At 40.6% G+C, this 12856-nt stretch overlaps 1 protein-coding gene across 1 annotated transcript in view; it reads right to left on the reverse strand.

The window, feature by feature from the left end:
• Window positions 1-1836: 1836 nt before the first annotated feature.
• The window catches only part of ANXA10 (annexin A10), a 65901-nt gene continuing 54881 nt past the window's right edge, over window positions 1837-12856 (reverse strand). Inside the window, exons 7-12 of the mRNA XM_007116319.1 lie at window positions 8521-8574; window positions 8340-8433; window positions 7588-7683; window positions 7011-7069; window positions 4367-4489; window positions 1837-2175 (exon numbers count right to left, since the gene is read on the reverse strand). Of these exons, the coding sequence (XP_007116381.1) occupies window positions 2107-2175; window positions 4367-4489; window positions 7011-7069; window positions 7588-7683; window positions 8340-8433; window positions 8521-8574 (495 nt within the window). The 3' untranslated portion in view covers window positions 1837-2106. The remainder of the gene's footprint in view (window positions 2176-4366; window positions 4490-7010; window positions 7070-7587; window positions 7684-8339; window positions 8434-8520; window positions 8575-12856) is intronic.

Raw genomic sequence — 12856 nt, forward strand, 5'->3', positions numbered from 1 at the left:
CACCGTGTCCAATTTTCCTGAGTCCTGTGCGCCTAGGAGACAGAGATAGGCAGAATGCCACCCTTTGTGTTTCAGGACATGGGTCACTGCCCCTTCCTGCGTGACTAAGAAGAGGCTTGCAAACAACCCCTTGTTCCTTGTGACCATCCTCAACACACCCTCCAAATTCTCATGCTTTGTCTCTTAAAGGATTAGCTGAACTGATTTCTCCTGCTGACCAACTGGACAGAATACCTGCTAACTTGACCAAATATTAGTCAGGCTTCTCCCATCTGCCCCACAAGTCCCTGAACTGTAATCCACCTTTAGGCTCCTCCTGAAAGCTGCCCGGAGGGGTCCACAGATCACCTGTCCCTGCCCCAACCCCAGGTCACTGTGAGGTCAACTGTGCAATCACACCGCACGCACCCCCATTCCCCCGCACCTGATCATTTCCAGCCTTGTTTACTAATCCCTATAAATTGAGGATCTTTTTCTGCTGACCTTTGAGACCCCCGCACATCCCACGGTCAGTGTTTTCCCTTTGCAGTAGGCTTTTCCACTTAGTGCAATGGTCTTTTCCAATAAATCTCTTCTTACCTAAGTCCAGATTTGTTTCTGATTCGATTTTCATGCTGCGCTAAAGACGTAAAAGAGATTACTTAACTAAAGTATAGATTTCACAATTTATTGAACAGCGTATATAAAGATATCTTAGGGTGGAAAGTTTTTCGTTAGATGTCTAAGTTCTCATCAGGAATTCTAACATTTTTCTTCTAAGAGTTTTAGCTTGTGTAATAGCTACGCTAAATGTCTCAAACAATTACTACTTTGGCTTGAAATGCTAATGATTTTTTTTAAAGGCAGAAATAAAACCCAAGTTCAAATTATACAACATCATACACTGTAGCAGTGAGCTGAACTCTTGAAAGTAGTTTCAGATGTCTAATTATTACATGTTTCTAAATGTCCTGTATTCTTCCCCCAGGCAGACCCCAGGTTCTGAGCACATTTTCCACGTCCCCGAGACCAGTGGGGACACATCTACAGAGACTAGGCTGTGAGCCACTGAGAGCGCTCCACGTGGAATAAAGCACATCCACCAGTGTCACCAGCAGGTCTAGGTTTATTGCCTGCGTGTCCACGTTTGCCTTGCTTGCCTTCCTTAACTGCTGCTTTCTGTGACCACATTTGTGTGTCCCCCCCTGTGTATCCTGGGAGCTTATCCCTCTGTCATGGGCTCACCCATCTCTGTCCCTGCTTTTGCTCTTGGCTAGACTGTGGCGTCAAACTAGATTCTCCCCCAAACCTGACTCAGTGAGTACTTTTTCTTTGCTGCTCCTAATTTACCAAATCTTCAGGCAGAGAAGGGAACAGCCTTGACTAATGGCACAAATCGTATAGTTACTTCCCAGATAGGCTTTCATGCTGACGTTAAGGAGTTAAGACAAACAAGGAACAAGGACTCTGCTGACGCTGCCTGGGCAAGTGGCTGGCTAGGCACTAACGCCAAGAACAGCAGTAGCTGGAGACGTTGCCTTTAGCAGAGTGGTTGTCAAATACACAGCACTCACGCTCACGCGTGTGCACACACATGCCTATTTTTCCATCTAAGTCTCTTACACAGCTAAGCTTGACAAGTATATATCTGGCTGTATTCTGCTGTTTTATATCTTTATTTTCATTTAAAGGGGACTGAGATGTTCACTTTGGCTTTACTGCGTTTGTCCAGAGTCTCAAGTGGGGAAGAGGATGGCCATGCACCCCGTTTCCCTCATCTCCCACAGCATGCTGGGACAGCTGTAAGCAGACCCACTCCTTGTAGGGAATTGACGGTTCACATTAAAGAGCATATTTCAATGCAATAATGTCTTTTATTACTGTTACACGCAATCTAACGAACTCCTGATTTAGATATGTGCAAATCCAATCTCATACACTTTTGTCAATAGGTTTTTCTTGAATAACCTATTGATAATAATTATTCTTGGAATAATTTTAAAGAGAGAAAAGAAAATATGATTCTATAGTTTTGTGATAATGCTACCAACAATGCATATTCATCACAGAATCTATATTCTGACGTGTCTCTGAAGATGAGCGCATCCGCCAAATCCTTCTTTTTATTTAGTAGCCGTCAGCATCACCAGCACAGATGGCAAGCAGAGCCTTCTCATAATGCCCCGAAGCGAAATGCTGAAAAGAAGAAAATGTCATGTATTTGAAATACAGTGTCATAGTATTTCTAAAAAGACGCGTAATTCGTCTGGGGGATGGAATGAAAGACCGTGGGCCGTTAGCATCACAAAAATTATTTATTTTTTTCATCTAAATATTTAATATGCCCTGAGAACTATCCCCTGGAAGTTACTGAAAAATAATGCCATGGTTATCGTCAATAGAACGAAGTTTATATAAGGTTGATGGAACCCTAATGTGTTTTTATAAGAAGAAGAACTTCCAGTGAAATCAAATCTTCTCCTCAACTTGAAAGAGATGTCCTCATTTATTGTTGTAAATCAGTGTAGAGTCTGGAGGGCAGGCTGGGCAATGTGCCTCAGATGGCTTAAAAATGTTCACACTCATTAATGCAGAAATTCTACTTCAAGGAATCTATCCTAAGGAAATAATGATCAGTTACTGATGAGCCCAAGATTTATGCTCCAAAATATACACCGTAATATTATGTATAATGGTGAAAAAGTAAAAAGCAATAAATAATAATGTGGGGCAGTTTATGTACTTTAGAACTTTTACAGTGGGATCCACGATTTCATAAAAATATTTCTTTAAGTAGTAAAACGTTTTTTAAAAGAAAACATGTACAAAAAAATTTTGTTTTTGGTTGTCTGTGGTGGAGAATTAGGGCCATTTTAATCCTTTTATCATGCTTCCATAGTTTCTAAGTTTTTCAAAAAAAATGGTAGTAATAAATAAAAGGAATTATAAAACTTATCTTTGTTAAAAGTCAACTCTCACATCCATGTTCTCTTACACAAAGTTGTGTAATTATAGTTCACTGCCTTAAATGCACAGAGTAAAGTTGCATTAATCATATGTGAATATTAGTGGATTTTGAGGTGGCTGTCGTTAATTGCTGTATAGGTATTAGAACTAGTTTATTCATTTAGAAAATGAGTTATGACACGCATTTCTCAGTGAGAAATGTTTAGCACCACTAAAAGTTTAAGGTTTTGAAGGTGGCTGTAAGGAGAGTTTTATCAAAGACGAAGGAGGGGGACGTCCCTGGTGGCGCAGTGGTTGAGAATCCGCCTGCCGATGCAGGGGACACGGGTTCGTGCCCCGGTCCGGGAGGATCCCACGTGCCGTGGAGCGGCTGGGCCCGTGAGCCATGGCCGCTGAGCCTGCGCGTCCGGAGCCTGTGCTCCGCGACGGGAGGGGCCACAACGGTGAGAGGCCCGCGTACCGAAAAAAAAAAAAAAGAAAAGACGAAGGAGGAAGATGTCTCTTAAATGCTCCATTAACCCTTCCTCTTGGAAACCACTTCAGCTCTCTGAGGGCCTACAAGGTCTTCTGGGTTGTGTGATCCCTCGCTCCTTGGGTTGTCAAGTTTCTTCCGTATCTTTCAATAAACTAAAAAGCTATTTTATGCAACTGAAAATTTCAGTGGAAACAACGTGGACAAGGTAACAGGACTTAGCTCTGTGCAGAATATACATTAGGATACATTCTAGGGCCCTGTGCTTGGGTTAATGCTCTGAGGGTGCCATCTTGAAATTCTTTATACTTTTTTGAACGAGGAGTCAAACGTTTTCATTTTCCATGGGGTGCCCCAAATTACACAGATGGTCTTACATATTCTGATAATTCTTTGCTAGGTTTTATCAAAATCCAGGCTAAAGCTTAGGTGTATCAGAATGAAGAAACCACCGGCCTGTTTACTTCTGAGTCATTGCTTCTTGGCATGAGCTTCAAGGGCTCATGGGATGGCCATGTGCAGAATTTTGCACCCATGTGATGGATCTGACTGGCTGCCCCCTCCTATGACAACACAGGAGAGCTGATCTCAGAAAGCTCTTCACAATTAATGGGCTCTTCTTGCAAAACGTGTCCTTCCGGTGCTGATCATCCTTGGGCATTTAGCTTGTAGAGCCTCATCACATGATCATGGGATGAATAGTTTACATGACAAACCAATGACTTTGGCTTAAAACACATCAAAGAGGAATAAGTTTTGTCACCGAGGTGAAGGGATTTTCCTCACCTGCTGGTGCACTAAGCCTGCCTGATCTACTAATGTAGATGATCCCAGCCAGAATATTTAACTTTTTAGATTCCACCGTGAAGTTACTTAAATTACAGCTCTTGTTTCAGTTTCGAAAAGGATCAAATATGGGTGCAAATAAATCATGAGTAGGAGACTTACTTTGATATCATGGAAGAGAGACTTCCCGTATCTCTCTTTGTATCGTTTCCTTATGGTCATCAGGTCTATTTCACTTCTGGCAATTAGAATCCTGATCACGGTTTTATTATGGAAACCAAAGTCCTAAAAGACACAGCCAAGGGGAGAAAAACAATAAGGAAGCAGCACCTTAAAGTCAGTCTCTCTAAAATCGACTCATCCTCTTTTCTGTGGCCGTGTGCTCCTGGTCCTGTATCCCTCAAGCCCTGGCATCCCCACCCAGGGGCATCGACTCAGACTCCGCCTCCCCTCTGTGACCCGCCCCCCCGCCCCCGCCCCGCACTGTACACACACTGTGAAGTGGTCCATCTACTCTGCTTCTTAAATGCCCTCTAATCTCTATTTCCAGGGTCACAGCCCTGATGCTGGCCCTTATCACTTCACCTGATTCTGCAATAATCCTCCCTTTTATTTAAAAAAAATTTTTTTTATTGGAGTGTAGTTGATTTACAATGTTGTGTTAGCTTCTGCTGTACAGCAAAGTGATTCAGTTATACATGTACATATATATATATATATATATATATATATGTATCTCCACTCTTTTTTAGATTCTTTTCCCATATAGCCCATTACAGAGTGTTGAGTAGAGTCCCCTGAGCTATACAGCAGGGCCTTATTAGTTATCCATTTTATGCATAGTAGTGTGTATATGTCAGCCCCAATCTCCTAATTTATCCCTCTCCCCTTACCCCCTGGCGACCATAAGTTTTCTACGTCTGAGACTCTATAATTCTCCCTTTTAAATCTGGTCAACCTCCCCACTGTCTCCTGAACACTGCACTTTAAGATGCAAATCTGATCATGTGCTCTTTCTAGGTAAAAATTCTTCCTGGGTTGGGAGGTGGGTCCCAACTCTGTTAGATGAAGGTCAGCGTTTCTAAGACGGCAATTATATTTTAATTTTATCGTCTGCTTATTGTGGAAAACTGTAAAACTAAGAATTCCAGGTACTCAAAATATTTGCTGATTTAACCTCCAATACTGAAAAATACACAGCCATCCCTTTCTGTGTACTAGGTCCGGAACGAATACCGCTTCACAAAGTAATTTCAACCTGTCTGTTCAAATGGAGCACTGGTGACATCCAGTGGCCAGGAAGCAGCAGCTAATTTTTGATGTCTGAATGTTTTGGGTATGGACCTACTAACAAACTTTTTCATAATTTGAAGTGATGAAAATGAATGATCCAACCAACTTCCCATATTTAAGTTGTGTATCATTCGCTTAGAATACACTGCAGAAAAACAGAGATCTTCTTTGGTGAGAGCTGGTGAAAACAGCTTTTGAACAATACTTGACATTGGCAGGAGGCCCTTGTATATGAAGACTCTGATTACTGGAATATACACTCCTCTGCTGTACCTGCAAACTGTTCGTGAGTACGCATACCTTCCTTTTTGCATTGACACACACAGCAAGGGTAGAGTTTTTATTTATTATTACGATAATTGGCCCTCACTTTGGGCATAATTGGAATCAGAGTAATGTGATTATTTTCCCAAGGTCATTCACAAGTGAAGCTTTACTCTTTTTGTTGGAGAAGGAAACGGTTGATATCATCCAATATCCTTGCCCAATACACTTTTAAATATATAGTTAATCAAATCCACCTTTATTCTTGGAAATAGAATCGAAAAGAAGCAGAGGACTGTGGGCACTGATCTTCATCCTGTGTTCTGAGGATACATGGGTTCTGGTACCCAATGAAAAATACTTGTACATCAATAAAAATAAATAAAAAAAAAATTCTTGATGATTAGCATATTATCCAAGCTTGTTGGCTACCTCTAAGAAGTTGGTCTGTAACAATTTCTTTGAGGATAAAACACTCCCGTGAAATTATTGTACCACTGAATTGTTTTTGATGATTTTCTTTGAGTTTTCAGGGCTATGACATGTGTAGTGATTTGTATGAGACCTTTTTCATTTTCTAAATATTTTCATGCACATTGTGGATGAGATATGCATTGTCTCATGCACGTAAGTGTTTGTTTCTTTGAAAATGAACGCACCAAAGATGTGCCGTTGACTATCACCCGAAACTAAAAAACATTCTCACTTAATTACAAAAATACCTTTAGAGTTTATTGTTGTCCAGCTGTCTCATTTTAAGTGTGTTTTAAAAAAATACTTTATGTTTAAAAATAACCACTCACATTTTGTGTTTTTAAAGTTCAGGAATGCAGCCATTTCTTTCTGAGAGTTTGTAATGTTTTGACATTTTCTGCTTGGTGCCATATGTTGTGTAATTGCCTGAGTATGAGGGGGTGGTCTTCATATGCGGTGAAAGCATTTGGACCTACCAGTTCCTCCAGATGCTAAGAAATGCTAAAGCACATCTCCTTGAGGGGAGAGGCCCCAAGGAATACTTCTTGGGTACCTCTGTTTGATACAGAAAGCAGAGCGTTATCTTTATTTGATGGATCTCATTTTGGTGTATAATATATTTCTTCACTGGAGCATATTTTCTTTGAAATTAATATATTTGCATACAAATTCAAATATGGGAATCAGTATTTAAGTAATTGAAGTAAAAACTAGTCCTTTGAGAAAGTAGACATGATTTCTGGAGAAATTTTAAAACTACGTGGCTCATACTTACATGGATTGCACTGTATAGTCTGTAAGCAAAATAGGCTGGTTTGTCTCGAACACAGAGAACTAGGAAAAATCAGAGAGAAAAGAAGAAAGTTTGGGAGTGACAGTACATATTTTCTTCAAAATTTGGGAAACAATGAGAACGCTTTTTTTTTTGTTTTTTCCAGTTACAGTCCTGGAAGACTGATATTCTGTGAGTTCTCTGTGGGGTCCCTCATTGTACATTGTATTAAAATGTCAACATTTAGAATAGCGGTAAAACCATAACCTTCTTTACAAGGGAAAGGAGGTTAGTATGTACAAGAGGAATTTAAAGGTGTGAGATCCCAATCACCTGAGAATTCAAGGTTTCCTAGTGTGAAAGTTGACAGCTGTTAGGAAGGGTATGGGTTCATGAAAGCTTTCAGCTTGCCAGTTTAGTGCATTGTATCAGTAGCCGATGCGTGTTTCCTCTACAGAGTGAACGTTCTGTCTAAATAATTAAATTCAGGGGAAAGTGACTCAATCAAGAGCTTGCTCATGCATCTTTAATTCAATCAGAGCTAATCAGCATTCATTGTACCAAACACATTATTACTCACCAATTGCAACTAGCAGCTCTTGAAAGGATCCATCATAACATTCATTAATGGCATCTACTATGTCTTGCCCAGAAATAGTTTGAAATTCCTGGAAAACTTCAACAAATCGATATAATTCAAAGGAGATTTTATGAATATTATAAATTTAAAATGCAAACATGGATTTGGTTGCTTATACACAGTGAAGGTAAATAAAGTATAGGGGTGGGTGTTGGGTTGCAGTAGGCCATCTTTTAAAATTTTTTAATGGACTTGTGTGTGTCATATATAGTAGAAAAAAACCAAAAAAGTATTTTAAAAAATAAGGGAGACAGAAAGGTACAGCAGTTTGGGGAAAGTCGAACAAAGTAGGACCAGTAAGGCAGCTTCACCCAAATCATGACTTCAATAGTAATGACCTTGGTTCATTACGGACTGTGTTCACCATATTCTTTTTAAGACAACGTATGATGCACCTGACAGGAGATAGGTAATATCGGTGAATAAGTTCTCCATCAGAAACAGAGGTGGTTTTAAAAAGTTTAGTATTGAAAGGTTATGTGATTCAATTATTGGCAAAATAAAATTCTAGGGGAACTTCATCCTTAGCAATGTTATCAGATGAGGCACGTCTGTACAAACATAACCCCAAAGAGGTACCTTTGAGATAACTGGCTTTCCTCTCTTTATATGTAACACTCCCCTTTCCCAATTACCTACTTGCTTTTTGTTCTCTAATCAGGGGGTAGCTGTAAAGAACAGAGGGCAGTTACCCAGCCACAGCTGCTGGTAGCTCTTGTTACACAGGATCATTTGCAAAAGCGTTTTGTGCTCCCCTGTCCTCTGCTGGCAGGTCTCCCACAGCACCTGAAACATCACAGGCCACCAGCTAGCACCGCGGCCCCAGGCTGGCGTGGCCAAGGTCCCGCGGTCGCCCCAGGGCTGGCCCGTTACCATGGCGTCCTGGGCAGCCGTGGCAGGGTCCGTGTACCCTTCTTCCCGGGTTCCCTGTGAAGTAAGCACAGGTTTCCCTCTGTAAGTGCTCTGAATTGACAACTTAGTAGGGTTACCGGGACACAAATCTTTGAGCCACCAAACACACTGGAGACTCCTAAGAAAGTTCTGTCATTAGTCGGAGTTAGTCTACATTTCTTGGGTACTTTATGCAATGCAGGTCTTTTTTAAAATGTGGGCACTTTTCATTTTTTCTTTGTAGCCGAGGTAATCTTTCAAAGGAGTTGACAAGTTTTTAGTTTTTCCAATTCCCTGGGGGGTATCTCCGCCGCCCACCCCTTCAAACAGCGCCCACTGCCTGGCGGGCTGGTAGAGACGGGATTTTAACATCATCAGAAGGTAAAGGCAGAGAGAAAGCGTGAGTTAATGCTCGGTCTCTGACTTGTAACATCTCATATTGGCAACAGTAAAATAACCATGAAATCCAGAATGTGTGCAGTGAGAGTATTTTGTAAATTTGTTTCACTCCTGCCTCTTTTTCATATGAAGAAAGAACAGACACGGCCAAGCTGCCCTAAGAGAAGTCCTTTCAAACAGGAGGGAAGGAGAGCTCACTAATGCAGGACCCTCTGGTCCCTGAGGGTTACGAGGACAACAGGGCAGAAAGAGGTCAGAGAGACATGTGATGAGACAGTTTATTTAACCTTTCTTTTCCTTTGGGTCCAGATCTGGAGGAAATGCTTTTTTTTTCTTTTTTGACTTTGCTGGAAGAACACAGAGCACACTATCTTCTGCTCCTGTTGTCTTTTCGGACTCTGGAAATGAACTCAGTGATAGAGCAAGATAGGGCAGCCGAGGCCATGAAGACACCTTCCTGAATTCATCTCAGCCCCGAGGCAGCACGAATGGGCCCCCAATCTCTCATCTGCTCCTGATGGAGGAACTTGCCTGCTGGCCGACAAGCCGGCAGCGGAGCCTGACAGATGGAGTGGTTTATGGCCGCAGCAGGGCAGACCCTTCCCGCAGGCCAGGGCTGCGAGACAGACCGCGCTGGCTGGAACCCTGTGGGGAACACAGCCTGGCACTAGTGTGAGTCTTAGGCTCCAGAGAGAGCAAGGGTGAGGCCAGACCCTCATGAAAGGTTACTTGGTTCTGATCAAACTGAGACAGAAAAAGCCATATAAGTTAACCAGCTTAACTGGTCAAGTCTCGTCTTCTCAATGGGATTTGCCCTGACCAAGCTGTGCAACGTAACCTACCCACCATCCCCTCCCCTGCCCTGCCGTATCCTTCATCACCTAACATGCTGTGAAGTGCACCAATTTATTAGATTTCTCCTTAGCTGTCTGCATCCCCCGACTAGAATGCAAGCTTCTTAAGACTGGGGTCTTTGTCTCTTTTGATAATTCCCAATTGTCCTTGGCAATTCCCAATTGTCCTTGGCACGTTGTAGGCTTTTGAGAAATATTCACGGAGTCAATACTAAACGAAGGAAGGGAAGTTAAAGAAATACCTTTTAGATGGCAGAATTTAAACAGCAGTTAGTAGAAACGGGAAGATTTTCTGGCTCACTGAAGTGTTTTTTCCAGTCAAACGATGGACCTAGCTAAGTAAACACCTATGCATGCAAAGTTTGTGAGAAATATTTAAGAATTTTCTGCAGTTCTGAAATTTTTGTGAGAGATTTGATTTTTGGACGTTTAACTTGAACTGGTGCCCCTCTGTTTACTTCTTTGTGCAGGTAATTGCCAAAAGCACTTTAAGCAGACTGGTAGATTAAAAAAATGTGAATCAGTTAATGTGTGATTTAGCTTTTCCCAGCAAGTGGATTTTGTCATATAAAAAGCCTAAGACAGTAGACTGGTAGGTGATGTAAATATCAGAGAAACGGCATAAATGAGAATTGGGGTTAGGGGCAAAATAAAAATGTGAAAGGAAGAAATTAAAGGCATTAAAATCTGGCTGGAAGTATTTGGAGCAAAGTGGCTACAGATGATCCCTAGAGGCCTCAGGTCGTGAGTCTGACGAAGCATCACCGGGAGTCTCCTGACAGCCAAGATGAGGACAGTTTCCATGTTTTCTGTCTGTGGAAACATTTATCTGCAGTGTGATTTGCACATGTGGATTAATTGATCTCTCAGTGACTAACTTTTCATTATCTGACAGATAATTAGATCTGTAAATCTGGTTTAATAAAAGCACAGGAAGTGCTGTGAGTCAGTTCAGTGATTGGCATTCGTTTTCAAGAAGAACGTGTTCTGGTTGAGTGGTTTTCTTATTAGAAATAGCCCTGTTGGAAAATTCTTTATAGATTAAAAGCTCTTTTTTTTTCCCAGAAAATATGACAGTAATTTAAACACTTCACATTTCATGAATACCTTAAAGCTTCCAATTCCCTCAATCTCTATTAATTCACACAAAAAAGAGGTGTATCTGAATGTTCATGATGTCAAAAAGATGAAAGCCATGGGCGGTGTTTCCTTTGATTCTGAAAGTGAAGATGCAGAGGGAGGAGGAGGATGTGATGATTGCTGAAGAATTTTAGAATATGGGTCCCGGGAGGGAATGAAGCAGAATGGGTTCACTTCCTTTCCTATACAGGGTAAATACCTGGAATCTCAAGAAAGCAAAATGATAAACCCAAGGACACACAGCTGACTTAGAGCCAAGAGCAAGAGATACATAGAGGGACTTCCCTGGTGGCGCAGTGGTGAAGAATCCGCCTGCCAATGCAGGGGACACGGGTTCGAGCCCTGGTCCGGGAAGATCCCACGGGCCACAACTACTGAGCCCGAATGCCACAACTACTGAAACCCGCACACCTAGAGCCCGTGCTCTGCAGCAAGAGAAGCCACTGCAACGTGAAGTCCGCGTACCGCAACGAAGAGTAGCCCCAACTCGATGCAACTAGAGAAAGCCTGCGCACAGCAACAAAGACCCAACGCAGCAAAAAAAAAAAAAAAAAAGATACATAGATATATACCTGGTTGTTTTACACAGAGTATTTATCTGTCTGTCTATCTGTTATCTATCTGTCATCTATCTACCTGTCTACCTATCTCTACCTCTATCTATCTATCTATCTATCATCTATCTACGTATCTATCTACCTATGTATCTATTATCTATCTATCTATGTATCTATCATCTCTCTATGTATATATGTAGTTGTGTATCTATCATCTACCATCTATCAAACATCTATCTACAGAGAGAGATAGGGGCAGAGAGAATAAGGATCCCAAATGGAGGGTAGAAGGAACTTGGTCACCAGACAGTGGTGCCCCTCAGTTATTTGGCTGGAACTCATCACCTCTTTTTGTAAGATGTCTAGACAGAGTCTCTGAAATGGTGTACACCACAGATAGTGGTCAGAAGTGATGGACTTCTTCAATTCTCTAGTTAACGTTACATCTTTTTCCACTCTTGGAAATTTACTGATCCAAAGCCTGAACCAGGAGGTCCAAAATGAAGAGCCATTAAGGTAGAAGTCAGAAGTCAGTGGTCAGACTTCAAAATATTTAAACATCTATGAGAAATTATACATTTTACTAAGCATTACATGGGACTCCTGATCTTGAAATATAAGTGTTTTACTTCAATTTTCAATTATGAGTTAAGTGCTTTCTTTGAAATATGTATTATCTTATACTCGTAAATTGTGTTTTACATTTTAAGGGGAATATACTATGAAACCTTATAAATACATTAAGTAAACCTCATTAATTTCCCTTGGCTTCTTATAAAATCTAGGTCTTGTTTCACCATCAATTTTTATACTCTATGTTGAAAGAACAATTTTACTGCTCTGAAGAGCTATTTCAAGGTTAAACACACACATACACTTAAGTTCCAACTCTAGAAATTGAACTTAAGAAGTAATACTTTATCCTGTAAAGTCAAAATCCAAATTAGGTGAAACCCAGTGATAAAATAAATTGTGTATTATTTTAAAATATGTGTGTCTATACAAATAATATTATATATACAACATTATATATAAATAATATATATATAATATTATATATTATATTTGTATATTATATATACAAATACACATCCTCATATTTATACTCTATCAAAAATAAAGCATTATTGTTTAATTTCAGGAAAAAGGAACTGCAATTGTGCATAAGATAGATAGCCCTATTACATCAAGGGAAAATATTGTTCACTGATTTTTTCCCCTTGTGATTTATTTTCTCTCAAGTTTAATTTTCAGAACTGTGTGTTTTTTCCTGAAATGTAAGAGCTTTCCTTTATAAATACACACTGCGATCCTGATTCTTGGCTGTCAGTTACTTTTAGGGGGTTTGTAGCATAACCTTTGACGAGG

The sequence above is a fragment of the Physeter macrocephalus genome, chromosome 9, assembly GCF_002837175.3.
Source record: "Physeter macrocephalus isolate SW-GA chromosome 9, ASM283717v5, whole genome shotgun sequence".
NCBI lineage: Eukaryota > Metazoa > Chordata > Mammalia > Artiodactyla > Physeteridae > Physeter > Physeter macrocephalus.